The 23,775-nt window shown below is 37.4% G+C and overlaps 1 protein-coding gene across 2 annotated transcripts in view; it reads right to left on the reverse strand.

The window, feature by feature from the left end:
- The window catches only part of LOC131434821 (uncharacterized), a 33,210-nt gene that overhangs the window by 2,005 nt on the left and 7,430 nt on the right, over positions 1–23,775 (reverse strand). Inside the window, exon 1 of one of the 2 annotated variants that reach the window (XM_058601992.1) lies at positions 1,328–1,654. The exons of the other annotated variant lie outside the window; for it this stretch is intronic. Within the exon in view, the coding sequence (XP_058457975.1) occupies positions 1,328–1,329 (2 nt within the window). The 5' untranslated portion in view covers positions 1,330–1,654. Of the gene's footprint in view, positions 1–1,327; positions 1,655–23,775 lie in introns of those variants that run through there. 2 annotated transcript variants of the gene reach the window in all.

Consider the following 23,775-nt stretch of genomic DNA (forward strand, 5'->3'; position numbering starts at 1 on the left):
CTTTTTCGGACCTTTACGGTTTCTTCTTAGAATGTTATTATTTTTCACTCACCTCAAGATTTCAACTGCTGATTATAGCTCTGTGACATAAGTAAGCTTTATGAAACTCTTTTGAGTTGTTCTTCATCGGTAAACTTATCCTCTGATCTAAAAATTTTATTATAAAACCTTCGAATAACTCACAGTTCTGGTTTTGTAAATTTTCCAAAAATCCACGATAATAAGTTTGTCGGCCTGCTTTAGTATTGGTAATACCATCTTTTTAATTTGGCAGTGATGCCATACATAATTAGAGAAAAAAACCTAGCAATGCACTAAAAAAAGAAATATTTTCAATTAGTCGCACATTGATATAGTTAAAATTACGGATCAAAACTACTTTCATACGTCACCATCTAAAATTTCAGTATTTATAAAAAACGATAACATTTTCCTAATTTCCATTTCAAACACTGCTTCCCCTCCTAGTTATCCGCAACCCTGTACGTCGCTATGGAATGCAAAAAATAAACAAACAGTTCAAGTATTGCAATCTTTTCAAGATGCCTCGTCCATCTAAGAAAAAGAAAGCAGCGCTCATTCGCAAAAATCAATAGCAAAATAGAAGGAATACGTTGATAGAGTGTGTTTTGAGTAGTGAGTATGTGCGGAACTCATCAGTTCAAACAGTGGATGAACTGCCAGAAGTGCCAGTTCAAAACAATACCACAGAATTTAGAAACTGTACTGGTCAATATATGAAATTATATCTTCAAATTTGCATGATAAATCTTTTCAGAGCAAATAGCCGATTTATCATCAAGCCCTCTCGTCAAGTGCCACTTGACTGTTCTCTGGGTGAGGTTGTTTCCCTATCCGAAAACGATGATGTTGTCAACAAAATGGAAAATGTAGAATTTGTTGGTTTGTATTTTTTGAATGTGAGCTTCATATTCAAAAATTATAATTAATACAAAACGCCATTGCAACAGAGTTTGGTCTGATTTCGTGTGGTGTTACTATACTTAATCCATCAATGTAAAAGCTTCCTTTTTACTTTGTAATGTAAAAAAATGCCAAGAATCAAACGAAGGTAAATAGTAAACTATTTTCTTTGGCACAATCATTATATTCTTTTGGTCGCATGATTGCAATTTGTTAACTCCAGAATTAGCATGAAGATGAGATGAGTCCACTTTGTTCTGCTAGGTGATTTGAATAGTTTCAATGTTTACATTTTGTTCTTGCAACTGTATTCCTTTCAGCACACAAATATTATTATTTCATTCTTCTCTACTCATAAATACTATTACTATATGAAAAAGTATTGTTTCACCAATATTTTTACATTTATTTTCCTTGGCTTCTGTCCACGGTCACCTTAATTCACTCTGCCCAATGTCTTCTCTTTGTTCTGAAAAGATAACTATTAATAGTAATTAATAGAGTTAGAAATGAAGTGTTTTTTGAAATGTGGTGTGTAACTAAAGAGTACCTAACGTATTTAGTCGTATCAATGAACACGCCATTTGTAGAAGTATTTGTTATCATCGGATGATCTTCTAACGACTCGGATAAAGATAAGGGAACCATTAATCTTGGTTTGCAAATTAGTAGTATTGTTCTTCAAGATTCAGTAAAATAAATTACCTCACGTTCATTGTTTGTTGAAATGTGATGAACTACTTTTAAACCTTCTATTGATGAAAAGAGAAAAATTATACTTATACTAAACCATAGGAACTTATCATCATAATTATTTTATTAATGTCAAAAAATGTTAGCAAAATTATTTCAAAATAAAAATTTAAACCGCAGATTGTAGAAAAACAGATGCGTTATTCCCAAATGTTATTCCATTTACGACGCCATTGAACCAAAACTTTTACTTATATTCTCGATGTATGGGAGCTGTCAAGTTGCCCACGGGTTGGTTATAGATGTGGCAACACTAAACAAAAAAATCTAATCGGGTGACTGAGAGCGCCACACGATGGTGATTCCCGGAACTTTTTGATCAAGGTAATATACAAAACTTCGTCCTGAATAGGTCACCAGTTGAAGCCTTTGACCTTGAAATAGAAACAACTCTGAAAATATATTATGCACGTTCCTTAACCCCGCATATAAAATAGAAAAAAAAACTCTGTGCCGAAACGCAAATTATCTTTATTTATTTTGTTTTCACTAATATGTTTATTTCAAAGGCAATATACATAAGTTTTTCTTCGCCGTAGCATCCACAATTCATAGTACTTTAAACCTAATACATTTCGAATATTATATTAGTATGTTGGTATTCATTAGTTAATCTAAACACTGTTTTTATCAAACGATTTGCTATTACATTAAATAAAATACATATATTTTGTATATGATCGTATAACTATTTCAGGTTTGTTTGTATCAGTTCATCACTTTTATTCAATATAATATAGCTGGCTATTGGTTGAACTCATTGAAGAGAAAGGAGTCTAACATAAAAAAGATCAAATTAGAACTCCAATGGACTTAATGAAATGATAAAGAAGTTTCATGTAAGGAAGGTCACGACAAGCAAGCATGTCGCGAACTGGGACATTGGATAGTCTACCTTGAGTAAGAAAAGAATTTATTAGTTGAGATCTGACATCACGATACTCCACGCATGTCCAAACGACATGATCAATATCGCGATAACCTTTTCCACAAGCACAATGATTATTCTCGGAAAGTCCAGTTCGTAGGAGATGTGCATCTAACGTGTAGTGATTGCACATAAGTCTGGACATCACACGAATGAAATCCCTACTCACATCCAGTCTCCTGAACCATGCCTTTGTCGATATTTTAGGAATAATTGAGTGCATCCACCAACCCAGATCATCTTTATCCAAAGAAGCTTGCCAGCTGGCAAGTGTTCTTTGGCGAGACGCGCTATAGAATTCGTTGAAAGCAATAGGTCTCTCATGAATTTCACCATCAATAGCACCACGTTTGGCTAAAATATCGGCTCTTTCATTGCCTGGAATGGAGCATTGAACCGGGTCCCAAACTATTGTGATTTGACAATTATTATTCAAAATGTCGTTCAGGTAGTTTTATTTTTCTCAAGCAAAACGATTCATTTTTGCCAGCAGCGTTTGAGTGAATGGCTTCAATTGCACTCAGACTATCTGTGAAGAGAAAATAATGCTTTGGAGATAATATGACAATTACACTCAAGCTATAATGAACTGCTGCTAACTCTGCTATATAAACAGATGCAGGTTCTTGAAGCCTAAATGAGACCGAAACATTATTGTTGAACATATCAAACCCAGTAGTATCTTCAATTCGTGATCCGTCCGTGTAAAACATTTTCTCAGAGTCGATATGCCTAAACTTACTTGAAAATATTTTTTGGGATTTCCATCGAGCGTAGGTGATCCGGGATTCCACGCACTTCGCGCTGCATGGATGTGTCGAAAAATAAAGTTGAGTCAGGGACATTTAGGAGGCTGACACGGATAGGAATATATCTTGAAGGGTTGATTTCCTGTGACATATGGTTAAAATATACTGTCACGAATCTTGTTTGAGATTGAAGCTCGACTAGTCTTTCGAAGTTATTATTAACTAGGGGATTCAGTACCTCACATGTTATTAGCAGTCATGATGAAAACGCCCAAAAGCGATCTTTTAATAGAAGAACTCCCGCCAGAACTTCAAGACTCATTGTATGTGTCGAATGCATGCAGCCTAAGGCGATTCGCAAACAACTATACTGAATTCGCTCCAGTTTGATACAATTTTATTAGATCTTCTGGATGAGCACCCCACAGATACCTAATGTGTCCTCCCCACGTGCATTTCGACTCAAACCACATCCCTAGGTATTTAAAAATAAAAATCTGCGTGATCATTCCTCCCATCATATGAAGCTAAAGCTGCGTGGGATCATGCTTTCTTGAAAAGACGACCAGCTCTGTTTTTTTCCGTAGAGAATTCGATACCCAGATGAACAGCCCAAACGGACAAGTTAGCTAAGGTATCTTGAATGGTTTTTGCAGATCAATAGCTTTGGGTCCAGTAACTGAAACCACGCCATCATCTGTCAATTGTCTTAGTGTGCATGGGGTTACTAGACAGCTGTCAATGTCATTCGCGTAACAATTATAGAGGAGCGGACTGAGGCATGAGCTTTGCGGGAAACCTATGCAGCTAATTCTGAATGTTGCCAAATCGCCATGTGAAAAATACATGCATTTCTCTGACTAAAGGTTGTGCAAATAATTATGTATAACCGCTGGAAGTCCATGTTGGTGGAGCTTGTCTGAAAGAACATCAATGGAAACTGAATCAAATGTTCCTTAAATGTCTAAAAATGCAGATGCCATCTGTTGTTTTTGAGCGAAGGCAATATACCGAAGCAATGCAAATGTTATTTCCTTTCTTGTTTATTTGACAAGCAACAACTTCTGTACTAGAAGTAGAAGGAATGTTTAATCTATAAAAGAAACGTATAATGTTAGTCATTAAAATTTATGGCTATGTTTGATGTAAGCCATGTGTTAGAAAGAGCATGTTTGATTATGCAAATCGATTGCAAAACCCTTCTTAATCCACCTAGTGGTGTGATAATGCCTTTCTCTTCTTTCATAACAGTCTCATGAAAATATATTTCATACTTTTATTATATAATTTCAGATACTATGCATGCTTCAGTGTTTATGTCTCACAGTCAGCATCATTTTTCCAAACTAGTGCTTGACATTTGCGTTGCCAGAAAGTTGATTTAAAAAAAAAATTTTTTTTTTTTGAGACGACACTAAATCTCGACTTTTCATGCAGTTTTAAGAGTTTCGGCATCAAAAAAATTTTTCGATTTTGGAAATTTCATTCCCCCTATGGTGCTTTTTCAAGATCGAAAATTTCCAAACCTTAACCGCCGGGCAGCACCTCTTACGCATGTCCGATTTAGCTCAAATTTTGCATGAGGGCATTTTTCGAGGTGCTTAAACTTTTGAGCGCTAGCGCTTTACGAAATTAAAAGTGATCCCAAAATATTGGCACCCTTGTATATATAAGAGCGGTGAAAATCAACATGTTTTGTCGTTACTTATACCATCATATCTCTGGAACCAAAAGTCACAGCCGTTTGATCTTTGAACTTGATCAATGGCCCGAGAGTAGCTTTCAAACGAGCCCAAGTTTGTTAAAATCAATTCAGCCATCTCTGAGAAAATTGAGCGCGTATAAATACAACGCGTTTTGTCGGTTACGTCACTTATACCATCATATCTCCGGAACAAAAAGTCACAGCCATTTGATCTTTGAACTTGATCAATGGCCCGAGAGTAGCTTTCAAACGAGCCCAAGCTTGTTAAAATCGGTTCAGCCATCTCTAAGAAAATTGAGCGCGTATAAATACAACGCGTTTTGTCGGTTACGTCACTTATACCATCATATCTCCGGAACAAAAAGTCACAGCCGTTTGATCTTTGAACTTGATCAATGGCCCGAGAGTAGCTTTCAAACGAGCCCAAGCTTGTTAAAATCGGTTCAGCCATCTCCGAGAAAATTGAGCGCGTAAAAATACAACGCGTTTTGTCGGTTACGTCACTTATACCATCATATCTCCGGAACAAAAAGTCACAGCCGTTTGATCTTTGAACTTGACCAATGGCCTGAGAGTAGCTTTCAAACGAGCCCAAGTTTGTTAAAATCGGTTCAGCCATGTCTGAGAAAATTGAGCGCGTTCAAATAACTTCGAAAAGTGCACACACATACACACACAGACATTTTCCGATCTCGTAGAACTGAGTCGAATGGTACATAACACTATGGGTTTTTTCAGCAATTCTAATACCTTTCTATAGAGAAAGGCAAAAAGGGATATCGATTCGGTACCTACGCGAAGTGTAAGATGCTGTGGTGAATAAAACTTCACTTCGGCTCATCTATTTCTCTGTTCTCTTACTCTCGTTATTATTAGGATAGGTAGAATACGATCAAATCTGATCGAGTCAGTCGATAGTAGTCAATCACGGAAGCAACACAAGCTCGTCTCACTAATAAAGTTTAATTTAATAGTAAAAATATAGTCGTACTTTAAATTCCCACACGCGTTTTTCTATTTCGATAGAAACGAAACTATGAGCCATAGTAATTTTGGAATCTTCAACACCATGTTTCGCACAAAGCAAATACATCACATTTTTGACTATACAACAAAACTTTAAATGGATCAAGTTTTGGCATGTTGTTTCGACAATTCCACTGCAGGACAGTGATTGAATCATATGCGGCGGATGATAAATTATCCATCAAATGATACAAAACCTGAGAGAACTGGCCATTGAGCTGATAACTGTTTCAAAAAAGTTCAAGCTATTGGAAGGAATGCCGTTAAGATGGTCTTTAGAGGTTCAGAAATATTGAATGCTGCGAAAATCCATTCTACAATTTCCGAAAACTTCAGTAATCCTAATGGTGAATGTGAAACGGAGTCCACTGGATTATTGATTTTCTTGTGATAAAATATCTTTAATCAATAGAAAAAGTTTTAGTGCTGTCTTTTATTTCATTTAAATGTTTTCCGTACTAAACAGTGATCTGAGCTATCAACAATTTCAAAATTCTGCAAATTTTAATTTTATCTATAGATTTTTCCGTAGTATCTGGTTTTGAAATTTCACTACGTGTTTGAATTTTATGATTTTTCTGAATTATCTAGTTAAAAATTTAAATAACTTTAATAGACAAAATTCAAACTGCCGCTGCACGAACTGACTGTATAATTTTAACATTTTCTCATTTTTAACAATTACCAAAGCAATCTTCTTCGATATTTTTTAATTCATATTTCATTTCCGATTATATATGAGAAAAAACATTCAAAACATTACATTAAAAAAGAAAGTTACCTTAACCCCAAACACTCGATTACTTTTTGACATCAATTGGCCATACAGGTACCAGAAATAATAATATTATAAGAATTTGCAAAAACCTCGATAAAGTGGAAGTCGCCAATTTGGGTTTAATAGTGACTTGAAATATCAATGTTTGAAAACTCGTTGAACCCATTCCATGTGTAGATTTGAAACAGTTTCGACAATAATCATTGACATCCACTAATCAAGCTGATTGACAAGCTCTGATTGATACGTTCAAACAAGTCAATCCAATTTATTATAATTACTTATTATAAATAGCAAATACGCTTGCTATGCTTGTTTGAATTGAATGTTTTCAAACCTACTGGTTGTTAAATCTCGATGATCAGGCTCAGAGTTACCGTAATTTTAAACGCTTCTAACTAGGTGATTTGAAGATGGATTCATTATATTTCTCGATGACGGAAGCGAAATAATAAAATGGCATATATTTATAAATCATTCTTTGTGCTAAACTTCATACTACGCAGAATAATGCGGTATTTTTTATACATGACGCGAAACCTACCTATGCCGAACTAAGCAAATCTGTTACTAAACGATCGAAACCGACGGCCGTGCACGAGGAATCAAGAGGATGACATCATTATGGCCTGCTGTGATTGCTTCGTGAAAACAAGTCGATTCAAACCAATTTATCAATATTATGCTATTGAAATGAATCGGTTGGTTGTTTATATCAATCCATCAACAAACAACTGAGTTATTATCAGTGGCGTCTCGTCCTCATGTGCACCTCGTGCACTACACAACCGGTCAAATTGAACGAATTAACTGAACCCCCATCCACATTCAATTTCAATTTATTCGATGAAAGCGGTTCGAATGGTATCGAATATACACCCTGTATTCTGTATTTCGATCGAATCGGATTATTCGGATCGAGTGTGAAAACTTTAGTTTTGTAATTCGATCGAGTGATATTTTCGTCTGGCAAACTCGAACACGATCGAGATACAGAATGCAAAATTTCGTGTTCGATCGAAATAATCCGATTCTAACGAAATACGAAATCGAGGTGATTAAATAATGAGCGATTTTGTCCACAGCACAATATGCATAAATTCACCCAAAGCTCCTTGCGTTTGCTGGTCAATGAGAGCCGAACGATCTTTTCATATCGCCTTGCCGAAGCGCTCTGAACTCATAAATACTATTACTATATGAAAAAGTATTGTTTCACCAATATTTTTACATTTATTTTCCTTGGCTTCTGTCCACGGTCACCTTAATTCACTCTGCCCAATGTCTTCTCTTTGTTCTGAAAAGATAACTATTAATAGTAATTAATAGAGTTAGAAATGAAGTGTTTTTTGAAATGTGGTGTGTAACTAAAGAGTACCTAACGTATTTAGTCGTATCAATGAACACGCCATTTGTAGAAGTATTTGTTATCATTGGATGATCTTCTAACGACTCGGATAAAGATAAGGGAACCATTAATCTTGGTTTGCAAATTAGTAGTATTGTTCTTCAAGATTCAGTAAAATAAATTACCTCACGTTCATTGTTTGTTGAAATGTGATGAACTACTTTTAAACCTTCTATTGATGAAAAGAGAAAAATTATACTTATACTAAACCATAGGAACTTATCATCATAATTATTTTATTAATGTCAAAAAATGTTAGCAAAATTATTTCAAAATAAAAATTTAAACCGCAGATTGTAGAAAAACAGATGCGTTATTCCCAAATGTTATTCCATTTACGACGCCATTGAACCAAAACTTTTACTTATATTCTCGATGTATGGGAGCTGTCAAGTTGCCCACGGGTTGGTTATAGATGTGGCAACACTAAACAAAAAAATCTAATCGGGTGACTGAGAGCGCCACACGATGGTGATTCCCGGAACTTTTTGATCAAGGTAATATACAAAACTTCGTCCTGAATAGGTCACCAGTTGAAGCCTTTGACCTTGAAATAGAAACAACTCTGAAAATATATTATGCACGTTCCTTAACCCCGCATATAAAATAGAAAAAAAAACTCTGTGCCGAAACGCAAATTATCTTTATTTATTTTGTTTTCACTAATATGTTTATTTCAAAGGCAATATACATAAGTTTTTCTTCGCCGTAGCATCCACAATTCATAGTACTTTAAACCTAATACATTTCGAATATTATATTAGTATGTTGGTATTCATTAGTTAATCTAAACACTGTTTTTATCAAACGATTTGCTATTACATTAAATAAAATACATATATTTTGTATATGATCGTATAACTATTTCAGGTTTGTTTGTATCAGTTCATCACTTTTATTCAATATAATATAGCTGGCTATTGGTTGAACTCATTGAAGAGAAAGGAGTCTAACATAAAAAAGATCAAATTAGAACTCCAATGGACTTAATGAAATGATAAAGAAGTTTCATGTAAGGAAGGTCACGACAAGCAAGCATGTCGCGAACTGGGACATTGGATAGTCTACCTTGAGTAAGAAAAGAATTTATTAGTTGAGATCTGACATCACGATACTCCACGCATGTCCAAACGACATGATCAATATCGCGATAACCTTTTCCACAAGCACAATGATTATTCTCGGAAAGTCCAGTTCGTAGGAGATGTGCATCTAACGTGTAGTGATTGCACATAAGTCTGGACATCACACGAATGAAATCCCTACTCACATCCAGTCTCCTGAACCATGCCTTTGTCGATATTTTAGGAATAATTGAGTGCATCCACCAACCCAGATCATCTTTATCCAAAGAAGCTTGCCAGCTGGCAAGTGTTCTTTGGCGAGACGCGCTATAGAATTCGTTGAAAGCAATAGGTCTCTCATGAATTTCACCATCAATAGCACCACGTTTGGCTAAAATATCGGCTCTTTCATTGCCTGGAATGGAGCATTGAACCGGGTCCCAAACTATTGTGATTTGACAATTATTATTCAAAATGTCGTTCAGGTAGTTTTATTTTTCTCAAGCAAAACGATTCATTTTTGCCAGCAGCGTTTGAGTGAATGGCTTCAATTGCACTCAGACTATCTGTGAAGAGAAAATAATGCTTTGGAGATAATATGACAATTACACTCAAGCTATAATGAACTGCTGCTAACTCTGCTATATAAACAGATGCAGGTTCTTGAAGCCTAAATGAGACCGAAACATTATTGTTGAACATATCAAACCCAGTAGTATCTTCAATTCGTGATCCGTCCGTGTAAAACATTTTCTCAGAGTCGATATGCCTAAACTTACTTGAAAATATTTTTTGGGATTTCCATCGAGCGTAGGTGATCCGGGATTCCACGCACTTCGCGCTGCATGGATGTGTCGAAAAATAAAGTTGAGTCAGGGACATTTAGGAGGCTGACACGGATAGGAATATATCTTGAAGGGTTGATTTCCTGTGACATATGGTTAAAATATACTGTCACGAATCTTGTTTGAGATTGAAGCTCGACTAGTCTTTCGAAGTTATTATTAACTAGGGGATTCAGTACCTCACATGTTATTAGCAGTCATGATGAAAACGCCCAAAAGCGATCTTTTAATAGAAGAACTCCCGCCAGAACTTCAAGACTCATTGTATGTGTCGAATGCATGCAGCCTAAGGCGATTCGCAAACAACTATACTGAATTCGCTCCAGTTTGATACAATTTTATTAGATCTTCTGGATGAGCACCCCACAGATACCTAATGTGTCCTCCCCACGTGCATTTCGACTCAAACCACATCCCTAGGTATTTAAAAATAAAAATCTGCGTGATCATTCCTCCCATCATATGAAGCTAAAGCTGCGTGGGATCATGCTTTCTTGAAAAGACGACCAGCTCTGTTTTTTTCCGTAGAGAATTCGATACCCAGATGAACAGCCCAAACGGACAAGTTAGCTAAGGTATCTTGAATGGTTTTTGCAGATCAATAGCTTTGGGTCCAGTAACTGAAACCACGCCATCATCTGTCAATTGTCTTAGTGTGCATGGGGTTACTAGACAGCTGTCAATGTCATTCGCGTAACAATTATAGAGGAGCGGACTGAGGCATGAGCTTTGCGGGAAACCTATGCAGCTAATTCTGAATGTTGCCAAATCGCCATGTGAAAAATACATGCATTTCTCTGACTAAAGGTTGTGCAAATAATTATGTATAACCGCTGGAAGTCCATGTTGGTGGAGCTTGTCTGAAAGAACATCAATGGAAACTGAATCAAATGTTCCTTAAATGTCTAAAAATGCAGATGCCATCTGTTGTTTTTGAGCGAAGGCAATATACCGAAGCAATGCAAATGTTATTTCCTTTCTTGTTTATTTGACAAGCAACAACTTCTGTACTAGAAGTAGAAGGAATGTTTAATCTATAAAAGAAACGTATAATGTTAGTCATTAAAATTTATGGCTATGTTTGATGTAAGCCATGTGTTAGAAAGAGCATGTTTGATTATGCAAATCGATTGCAAAACCCTTCTTAATCCACCTAGTGGTGTGATAATGCCTTTCTCTTCTTTCATAACAGTCTCATGAAAATATATTTCATACTTTTATTATATAATTTCAGATACTATGCATGCTTCAGTGTTTATGTCTCACAGTCAGCATCATTTTTCCAAACTAGTGCTTGACATTTGCGTTGCCAGAAAGTTGATTTAAAAAAAAAATTTTTTTTTTTTGAGACGACACTAAATCTCGACTTTTCATGCAGTTTTAAGAGTTTCGGCATCAAAAAAATTTTTCGATTTTGGAAATTTCATTCCCCCTATGGTGCTTTTTCAAGATCGAAAATTTCCAAACCTTAACCGCCGGGCAGCACCTCTTACGCATGTCCGATTTAGCTCAAATTTTGCATGAGGGCATTTTTCGAGGTGCTTAAACTTTTGAGCGCTAGCGCTTTACGAAATTAAAAGTGATCCCAAAATATTGGCACCCTTGTATATATAAGAGCGGTGAAAATCAACATGTTTTGTCGTTACTTATACCATCATATCTCTGGAACCAAAAGTCACAGCCGTTTGATCTTTGAACTTGATCAATGGCCCGAGAGTAGCTTTCAAACGAGCCCAAGTTTGTTAAAATCAATTCAGCCATCTCTGAGAAAATTGAGCGCGTATAAATACAACGCGTTTTGTCGGTTACGTCACTTATACCATCATATCTCCGGAACAAAAAGTCACAGCCATTTGATCTTTGAACTTGATCAATGGCCCGAGAGTAGCTTTCAAACGAGCCCAAGCTTGTTAAAATCGGTTCAGCCATCTCTAAGAAAATTGAGCGCGTATAAATACAACGCGTTTTGTCGGTTACGTCACTTATACCATCATATCTCCGGAACAAAAAGTCACAGCCGTTTGATCTTTGAACTTGATCAATGGCCCGAGAGTAGCTTTCAAACGAGCCCAAGCTTGTTAAAATCGGTTCAGCCATCTCCGAGAAAATTGAGCGCGTAAAAATACAACGCGTTTTGTCAGTTATGTCACTTATACCATCATATCTCCGGAACAAAAAGTCACAGCCATTTGATCTTTGAACTTGATCAATGGCCCGAGAGTAGCTTTCAAACGAGCCCAAGCTTGTTAAAATCGGTTCAGCCATCTCTAAGAAAATTGAGCGCGTATAAATACAACGCGTTTTGTCGGTTACGTCACTTATACCATCATATCTCCGGAACAAAAAGTCACAGCCGTTTGATCTTTGAACTTGACCAATGGCCTGAGAGTAGCTTTCAAACGAGCCCAAGTTTGTTAAAATCGGTTCAGCCATGTCTGAGAAAATTGAGCGCGTTCAAATAACTTCGAAAAGTGCACACACATACACACACAGACATTTTCCGATCTCGTAGAACTGAGTCGAATGGTACATAACACTATGGGTTTTTTCAGCAATTCTAATACCTTTCTATAGAGAAAGGCAAAAAGGGATATCGATTCGGTACCTACGCGAAGTGTAAGATGCTGTGGTGAATAAAACTTCACTTCGGCTCATCTATTTCTCTGTTCTCTTACTCTCGTTATTATTAGGATAGGTAGAATACGATCAAATCTGATCGAGTCAGTCGATAGTAGTCAATCACGGAAGCAACACAAGCTCGTCTCACTAATAAAGTTTAATTTAATAGTAAAAATATAGTCGTACTTTAAATTCCCACACGCGTTTTTCTATTTCGATAGAAACGAAACTATGAGCCATAGTAATTTTGGAATCTTCAACACCATGTTTCGCACAAAGCAAATACATCACATTTTTGACTATACAACAAAACTTTAAATGGATCAAGTTTTGGCATGTTGTTTCGACAATTCCACTGCAGGACAGTGATTGAATCATATGCGGCGGATGATAAATTATCCATCAAATGATACAAAACCTGAGAGAACTGGCCATTGAGCTGATAACTGTTTCAAAAAAGTTCAAGCTATTGGAAGGAATGCCGTTAAGATGGTCTTTAGAGGTTCAGAAATATTGAATGCTGCGAAAATCCATTCTACAATTTCCGAAAACTTCAGTAATCCTAATGGTGAATGTGAAACGGAGTCCACTGGATTATTGATTTTCTTGTGATAAAATATCTTTAATCAATAGAAAAAGTTTTAGTGCTGTCTTTTATTTCATTTAAATGTTTTCCGTACTAAACAGTGATCTGAGCTATCAACAATTTCAAAATTCTGCAAATTTTAATTTTATCTATAGATTTTTCCGTAGTATCTGGTTTTGAAATTTCACTACGTGTTTGAATTTTATGATTTTTCTGAATTATCTAGTTAAAAATTTAAATAACTTTAATAGACAAAATTCAAACTGCCGCTGCACGAACTGACTGTATAATTTTAACATTTTCTCATTTTTAACAATTACCAAAGCAATCTTCTTCGATATTTTTTAATTCATATTTCATTTCCGATTATATATGAGAAAAAACATTCAAAACATTACATTAAAAAAGAAAGTTACCTTAACCCCAAACACTCGATTACTTTTTGACATCAATTGGCCATACAGGTACCAGAAATAATAATATTATAAGAATTTGCAAAAACCTCGATAAAGTGGAAGTCGCCAATTTGGGTTTAATAGTGACTTGAAATATCAATGTTTGAAAACTCGTTGAACCCATTCCATGTGTAGATTTGAAACAGTTTCGACAATAATCATTGACATCCACTAATCAAGCTGATTGACAAGCTCTGATTGATACGTTCAAACAAGTCAATCCAATTTATTATAATTACTTATTATAAATAGCAAATACGCTTGCTATGCTTGTTTGAATTGAATGTTTTCAAACCTACTGGTTGTTAAATCTCGATGATCAGGCTCAGAGTTACCGTAATTTTAAACGCTTCTAACTAGGTGATTTGAAGATGGATTCATTATATTTCTCGATGACGGAAGCGAAATAATAAAATGGCATATATTTATAAATCATTCTTTGTGCTAAACTTCATACTACGCAGAATAATGCGGTATTTTTTATACATGACGCGAAACCTACCTATGCCGAACTAAGCAAATCTGTTACTAAACGATCGAAACCGACGGCCGTGCACGAGGAATCAAGAGGATGACATCATTATGGCCTGCTGTGATTGCTTCGTGAAAACAAGTCGATTCAAACCAATTTATCAATATTATGCTATTGAAATGAATCGGTTGGTTGTTTATATCAATCCATCAACAAACAACTGAGTTATTATCAGTGGCGTCTCGTCCTCATGTGCACCTCGTGCACTACACAACCGGTCAAATTGAACGAATTAACTGAACCCCCATCCACATTCAATTTCAATTTATTCGATGAAAGCGGTTCGAATGGTATCGAATATACACCCTGTATTCTGTATTTCGATCGAATCGGATTATTCGGATCGAGTGTGAAAACTTTAGTTTTGTAATTCGATCGAGTGATATTTTCGTCTGGCAAACTCGAACACGATCGAGATACAGAATGCAAAATTTCGTGTTCGATCGAAATAATCCGATTCTAACGAAATACGAAATCGAGGTGATTAAATAATGAGTGATTTTGTCCACAGCACAATATGCATAAATTCACCCAAAGCTCCTTGCGTTTGCTGGTCAATGAGAGCCGAACGATCTTTTCATATCGCCTTGCCGAAGCGCTCTGAACTCGAACAATGCATTATGCACTGAAATTGCCACCTAGTGGTTAATGATGCCCTTCTCATATCAATCATACTATCATATATAATACTGTGGTATTCTTCAAAATAATTTTCTTCGATTCTTAAAAGAATAACCGAAATCGGTTTGTTTGACCGTCTACTGATAAAAACTATCAATTGGAAAAGATTTGAGGTCGATTGAGCAAATTGTTCAAGGTTTTTCCCCATTTTAAGTGATGGTATACAATTTTTAACACACTTTACCCTATATTTCCGAATCCGGAATTACGCATGGGACCACAGGACCTTTCATTTGAACCTAAGTTTGTGAAAATCGGTGGCGCCATCTATGAGAAAAGTTAGAACACATATTTTCTTTTTTTTTGCACATTTTACCTCATAACTCCCGAACCGGAAGTCAGATCCAAATAATATTCAGGATTTTTTTATGGGACCTCAAAACCTTTCATTTGAATCTAAGTTTGTGAAAATCGGTTCAGCCATCTCTGAGAAAAGCTAGTGCACTTATTTTCACAATTTTTTGCACATTTTACCCCATAATTCCGGAACCGGAAGTCGGATCCAAATAATATTCAGGAATTTTGTATGGGACCACAAGACCTTTCATTTGAATTTAAGTTTATGAAAATCGGTTCAGCCATCTCCGAGAAAAGTTAGTGCAAAAAAACGTTACACACACATACGCACATACACACACAGACATTTTGCGTACTCGACGAACAGAGTCGAATGGTATATGACACTCGGCCCTCCGGGCCTCGGTGCAAAAGTCGGTTTTCACAGTGATTGCATAACCTTTCTATATGAGAAAGGCAAAAAAGCATTTTGCGTACTCGACGAACTGAGTCGAATGGTATATGACACTCGGCCCTCCGGGCCTCGGTGCAAAAGTCGGTTTTCACAGTGATTGCATAACCTTTCTATATGAGAAAGGCAAAAAAGCCATCCGAAAGTATATCGTTTTTTCATTGTATTGGAGAACTCAAGAGCAATTCCACACCAAATCGTCCAGAAATGGCAAAATTGTGGCACGACCCCTTTGGATATGTATGAAACTTTACATGTGTGATCGGTATAGTAACTGAAGTATTTTTCACTCATCTAAAGATATTTTTTCACTCAAGACTAGTTTTTGAAAAGGGCGTATGTGTTTTTAGCCATATTATTTTCAAATAATTATAACTAGAAATCTATAGTTTCTACAGAAAAATATGTCTAAGAAGTTGTAGGTAATTAATTGAACTTTATAGAAAAATATACACTGAAAAAAAAATCTTCCAATTTTTTGTGAAATTGAAAATAAAATTTAGTTTCCAAAATTCTCAGTTATTTTACCGAGCGATTTTTTTTAAATTTTTTATCACATAAAACGTTGTTACAAGGAAACAAATATTTTTTTTAGAAAGTTGGAAAGATGATAAATTAAAAAGTTTCCCGAGGAAAAACTTTTTTACAATTTTCGAAAAACGATGTTTTTATAGAAATAAATTTATTTGGGCAATGAAAAATTATTCTCCAAGCTATGTTCAATGAAAAAGCTTCCTAAATACAGTCATTTATGAGATATATAAGGAACTAAATTGAGAAAATTTACATTTCGTTAGAATACGCCCTTTTGCCTTTCTCTATAGAAAGGTATTAGAATTGCTGGAAAACCCGACTTTTGAACGGAGACTCGGAGGCCCATATTGTTATATACCATTCGACTCAGTTCGACGAGATCGGCAAATGTCTGTGTGTGTGATTTTAACACAATTATGCTCGTTTGACAGCTATTGTCGGGCCATTGATCAAGTTCAAAGATCAAATGGCTGTGACTTTTGGTTCCGGAGATATGATTGTATAAGTGACGTAACCGACAAAACGCGTTGTATTTTTACCGCGCAAGTTTCTCGGAGATGACCAAACAGATTTTAAAAAGCTTAGGACCTTTTGAAAGCTATTGTTAGGCCATTAGCTATGAAAATTTCAATTCTCATACATTAGGATAAATGTATACTTCCAGAGAATTAGAAGAGAGATTGAGCTGTAAAATTTTGGGATGAAAGGACTAATACTCACGAAATGCGCGAAAGCACAGATTATTGTAAAAAAAACTGTTTTAACCCACATAATGTGGTGTAATGATGCTTTTCTCATATAACTCATGTTTTCATAAATGTTACTAAGGAACAAAAGCTTTGAATTTTGAACAAGGAAAGTTGTTTAAGCATATAGCACAACCTACATAATTTATGAAAAGCTTTAAGGCAAGTTTCCAGAAGTTTGTCTTTTTTGCATTTTGCTCTACATGGCGGAATACATTTTAAACACACTTGCCCTGTTGTTCTGGAACCCGAAGTGACATAAAAAAAAAGGCAGACCATAAAACCTTTTATTATGGTCTAAATTTGCAAAAATGTACTCAGCTGTTTCTTAGGAAGTGTTTTCATGTCAAAATTCAATGACAAAATATTCCATGCTGAATATTAATCATAATATATTTATTTTTCATCCAGACTGTTGATTTATGCCGTTTTTCATTGAAAAACACTGGTGGCGTGGATTGCTCTGGTTTTGCACTTTCGAGCAGAAATGGCAATGAAACACCGTCAGAATGTTGCATTGCTGCTCGAAAGTGCAAAACAAGAGTCTAGTCTCATGCACTATTTCGATTAAACCCAACTAAAAGTTATTTAGCAGGAATTTGATTTTGTAGAAGTAGCAGGAGTGCAGGAGTTGGTTTCTCTCGAGTAGCTGGCAGACAAAGTGCTAGTTTGTTTGCAGTATTTTCTGAGATCGCCAAATCGCCATCGCTTATTCTGTGCTCCTGCTACTGTATATAATATTTAAGTGTAACTAAGAATTCTTACCCAGTATTAATTTGACACGAACTAAATAAATGATATGCAACAGTTTATGTGGCCCAAAGTCATTCGAAACTCTCAGAAACATTTGACCGTTAAAAGCCAATCATCAGTCAGTCGAAAACTGAATATTCAATCTTCAGCATAGTGGCTTGGTATGAATTATTTTGTGAGAGGAAGGATGTTCAGATAACGAGATAGAAAATTATACTCAGGGCATCTGTGCCTCATGAAGACTCTGTAAAATAATCTGAAACCTTACATAATCAACCACCCTACAACGATCATCAGCCTCACTGATGATCGCGAGAGGAGAATCTCATTCTCTCTAGTTATCACCAAGTCAATGTGATAGTAGCAGGTAGAAACAAAAACGATAAGTTTGATAGCATATAAGGCAATCAAAAAGCATGTAACAGTAGTAGCAATAAAATTCTCGTCTCGATCGGTCGTGTTTTAGATCAGCACCCGTGATCTTTCATTGTTTAAAGAAAGTACCTTTTGTCCGTTGGTTCGTTATATTCGTTGGTGCTATATTGAACGGCTGGCATTGTTAACAGTAACCAGTGATTTCGGAGAAGAAACATTTTTGGTCCTTCGAGCCGGATGTTCGCATGCAATCCGGTAGTTGTTAAGTTCGTGCAAAGTGGAACAATTGAAAGTTATTGTGCTAAACGCCATCATCGAAAATCACCACCATCTTCGCTCGTTTCATTGGCGGGAGACAAAGGGTCATCTTTACAACGGATCAGCATTGCATGAAGCCCCGGAATTGCATGAAGTAATTGGAGTTGCATGGGTCGGATCTGAACCACATCGAGAAATTCATCAGCAGCTGCGAAACAACCAGATAAGTAGCAAGAGAGACAGATCAGTCAGGGTGGCGTTCTGAATGCATGATCAGACGACCGCCATTGTGAATTTATACAAAGGTTGCACGTGGCAAAAAATAATAAAATCGATAAAGTTGCATTTTTGAGTTTGATTATATTATATTGATAATCCTGAATTGTTGGTTTCAAGGTTGATTGATTATTTATTTATTATATATTTCGCTATTCTGATTGTCTGCTAGTCGGTGGGTTTGTCAATTTCTATACGGTTTCGGAAATTATTTCGGTCGGTCAATTACAGGCAAGTGCAAGTGAAAGGGGTACAATATGCCGAACGATGAGTTGCGACGGCTATGCAAGCAGGAACGGCAATTACAGAACATGATAGATGTGATGAAAGACTTCGTTAGAAATTACCAAGAGCAGCGCGATAAGGGATCCTTACAAATGCGTATGAATAAGTTGGATGAAGTGTACAACTTGTTTTGTGAAGTTCGAATGCGTATTGATCTGGTTATGGAAGACCAAGACCTTGGAGAGGATTTTGTTGATCCGGATGAATCAGAAGAAGCTCTGGCAACTAGAATAGCGCGAACGAGAACCAAAAAAGAGAAGGAAAACGAAGAGATTCTAAAGAGTTTCATAAATGAATACTTTCAGTTGAAACATTCGATGCAACTTCTGTTGAATCCGCCTGGATCCAGCTCCTTCGTTGTTCCAGCAGAACCACCCAATCAACGTTTGCCAGCTCTCTCAATGATGCGTGTCAAACTTCCTGAACTCAAGCTCCCTACATTTAGCGGAAATCTGCGCGATTGGATCACTTTCCGAGACACCTTCAAGAATTTGATATCAGACAATACACAGCTTACCGACATAGACAAGTTCACATATCTACGAACGTCCTTGTCAGGAGAAGCGCTGCAGGAAATCTCTTCGATAGAACAGACGGCCGCGAACTATTCTATAGCTTGGAGGTCCCTAGAATCTCGCTATGAAAACAAAAAACTTCTTGTTAAATCCCATCTGGATGCTCTACTAGCAATAGAACCTATGAAAAAGGAGAGCTTTGGATCGTTAAACCACGTAATAAACGAATTTGACAAACATTTGCAAATGTTACATAAGCTAGGTGAAAATACGCCCGATTGGAGCACAATCTTAGCACATATGTTGGCTGGTAAGCTAGACACCACAACACTTCGCTTATGGGAGACAGAACATCGATCACGCGATGTGCCCAGATATTCCGCTATATTAGAATTCCTAAAAAATCATTGTATTGTTCTTCAGTCGGTAACTTCCGATCGTTCAATTTGTCAGTCGCATGAATTGAAAAGATCATCACGATCTTTCAGCAGCTACACGAGTTCAGCTCAAGAAGGTTGTCCGTTTTGCGGTGAAGCTCAGCATCAAGGTTTCCAGTGTAGGAAGTTCAAATCCATGAAGGTAGATGAAAGGAGGAGTGCAGTAAAGGCGAGTCGATTGTGTTTTAACTGCTTGTCTCGTGGTCATGTATCCAAATCCTGTTCTCGTGGATCTTGTCGGTTATGTGGTCAACAACATCACACGATGCTGCATCAAGGTTCAACACAGCCTGGCAGCAACGCACCAGGAGTACTACCGAACAAACAACCGCAATTGACCTCGCAAAACCCACACACGACTCAGACACCATCAACCTCACACACACAGAACCCAACACAAACTCATCAGCAATTATCTAATCGAATCAATACCAATTCATTGCACTTTCCTACGTCAAGCAAACAAGCTCTCTGCTTTTGAAACCAAGGCATCACGAACGGTTCTACTCGCAACTGCTCTCGTGATACTTGAAGACCATTATGGGAATTCCACCTTAGCTAGAGCCTTGCTTGATAGTGGCTCACAGCTATGTTTTATGACGGAAAATCTGTCACAGAAGCTTAGATTCAAACGCTCCCGTGAAATCCTCTCGATCAGTGGGATTGGACAAGCTACGAAAAACTGCAAACAATCCGTCATCGCTCGTATTCGATCCCGAGTATCCTGTTTCACAGAAGAGGAAGTTTTTTATGTTTTACCGCAAGTCACGCAAAATCTTCCAATTTCAAGGATTCTTGTGAACGATTTAGTATTGCCCAAAGATGTAGTATTAGCAGACCCAAGGTTTTCTGAACCTGGTTCGATCGATTTGATAATTGGTGCTGGCTTGTTCTTTGATTTAATGACAACGGATAAGATCAGGCTTGGGAGCTAGGGTCCTGTAATGCAAAACACAGAACTTGGATGGATAATAAGTGGTAAGGTGTCGGATAACCTAAATCATTGTAGACCAATGGTAGCTAACACATGTAGTGAACGACTTAATGATTTATTAACCAAGTTCTGGGAGCTAGAAACTTGCCACTCAACCGATATACTGTCCGTTGAGGAATCGGCTTGCGAAACTTGGTTTGACCGCACCACTATAAGAGACTGTACTGGAAGATTTGTTGTATCACTGCCTAAAAGAGACAACGTTATTGCTCAATTGGGAGATTCAAAACAGACAGCTCTTAAACGGTTCCTCTCATTAGAAAAACGCTTAGCGACCGACATTACAACTAAGCTTATGTACACACAGTTTATGGAGGAATACCATAGACTTGGACATATGCGTGAAATTCTAGAGGATGAAGAATGCATAGCACCTCAATATTTCATACCACACCACTGTGTTCTCAAACCGGACAGCATAACAACCAAGTTGCGCGTGGTGTTCGACGCTTCGTGTTCGACCAATAATGGACCGTCACTCAACGATGCCCTGATGGTGGGGCCTACAGTACAAGACGATTTCGTATCAATAGTGTTGCGATTTAGACTGCATAGATTCGCAATAGTTGCAGACATTGAGAAAATGTATCGGATGATACAAGTCCAGCCCAACGACTGTCGTCTGCAGCGTATTTTTTGGAGAAGCACTCCAAATGAGTTTATTCGTATGTTCGAGTTAAGCACCATTACTTACGGGACTGCTTCGGCTCCATATATTGCAACTAAATGTTTACGCCGACTAGCTGAACTTGATGGAAGTAAATTCCCAGAGGCGGCTAGAGTATTAGCAAATGACTTCTATGTCGACGATATGATATCTGGTGTGGACAACATCGGAGATGGTATTCGTTTGTGCGAGGATATGCAGAGACTACTTGGTGGCGGTGGATTCACACTTCGAAAATGGAGTTCCAACTGTAAAACGATTCTAATGCGGATACCCGATGAATTCAAGGATGATCGAACATCATTTGAGCTCGACGATTCAAGCGCAACCATAAAAACGCTTGGTCTCGTATGGGAGCCTAGATTAGATAGTTTCAAATTCAAGATTCCAACGTGGAATTGTTCTGAAATTTGCAAACGAACTGTCCTATCTGATTTGGCCCGAATATTTGATCCTCTTGGACTAGTCAGTCCAATAGTCATTTCGGCTAAGATATTCGTCCAGTCCCTCTGGAAGCAGAAGGTATCTTGGGACGATGCTCTTACAGCCGACCTCCAAAAACAATGGACAGATTTTCGGAAAAGTTTGGACGATCTAGTCAACGTAAAGGTTCCCCGCTGGGTCGCATTCAGCAAAGATTGTCGTTCCATTGAACTTCACGGATTTTGCGACGCCTCCACAAAGGCTTATGGAGCATGTTTATATTTGCGATGTGAGCAGATTGACGGAAGTTTCTCATCACATTTGCTAGTGGCAAAATCTAGAGTTGCCCCAATGGAGGACCTGGGAAAACGGAAAAGAAAACAGTCAATTCCTCGGTTGGAATTATCATCTGCCTTGTTACTCGCTCATCTCTACGAAAAGTCTTCTACTAGTCTGAAAATAATTGCACGTCCGTACTTTTGGACTGATTCAATGATAGTTCGATATTGGTTGTCTTCTAGTCCGTCACGGTGGCAGCAGTTTGTTGCAAACAGAGTGTCAGAAATACAACACGGAACTCGAGATGGTGTATGGAATCATGTGCCTGGTACGGAGAATCCAGCCGATATGTTATCGCGAGGTGTAACTGCAGATCAGATAAGCGGAAATTTCCTCTGGTGGTACGGACCGTTGTGGTTACGCAAGGATGAAACCAGCTGGCCAGGTGTGGTAAATGTGACAGAAAATGAAATCGATCCTTCGGAGTTGGAACAAAACGTGAGCGTTTCCATGACAATCAATATTGTTTCACCAAGTGAAATATTCGGTCTTAAATCATCGTTGTCAAGTCTTATAAGAATCACAGCTTGGTTACTCCGATTCAAACATAACGCACAGGAATCTGACCACAACAAACGTCGTTATGGGATTATAACACGTGCTGAACTAGATACGGCTCTTCTCCATCTAGTAAGGCTCGCACAGCGAGAACGTTTTCATCAAGAAATTAAAGATTTGCAAAGAAACGGTCAAGTGAGTTCGTCATCTCGCATCAACTCTCTTCACCCAAGGCTACAGGATGGTGTTCTTCACGTGGGTGACAGACTAGAGAATGCTAATATTTCAATCGGACGAAAACATCCGATTATACTCGATAAAGATCATCCTCTCACATTGTTAGTAATGCTGCACTATCATCACAAGTTACTGCATGCAGGCCAACAACTACTAATTGCTAGAGTTCGTGATCAATTTTGGCCACTTAGCATTCGTAGTCTTGCAAGGCAGACTGTACACCGTTGTGTAATTTGTTTTCGAAATAAACCGACGGTTCACGATCAACTGATGGCGGACCTACCTTCAGAGCGTGTGACTCCAGCTTCCCCCTTTGCTCGTGTCGGTGTTGATTTTTGTGGTCCGTTTCTGATCAAATATCCTAATCGACAACGGGTTCCTGTGAAATATTATGCTGCAATATTCGTCTGCTTGGTAACGAAAGCAGTGCATATCGAAATGGTAGTCGATTTAACAACATCTGCGTTCTTGGCCTCTCTTAAAAGATTCGTCGCAAGACGCGTCATACCCGAAATCGTAATGTGTGACAATGGCAGCAATTTTGTTGGTGCCAAACGAGAACTCGACGAGCTTCGCAGAACCTTTTTATCGCAGCAATCTCAGCAATCAATCTTATCTGAAGCAGCGGATTCCGGTC

The sequence above is a fragment of the Malaya genurostris genome, chromosome 3 (assembly GCF_030247185.1).
Source record: "Malaya genurostris strain Urasoe2022 chromosome 3, Malgen_1.1, whole genome shotgun sequence".
Taxonomy (NCBI): domain Eukaryota; kingdom Metazoa; phylum Arthropoda; class Insecta; order Diptera; family Culicidae; genus Malaya; species Malaya genurostris.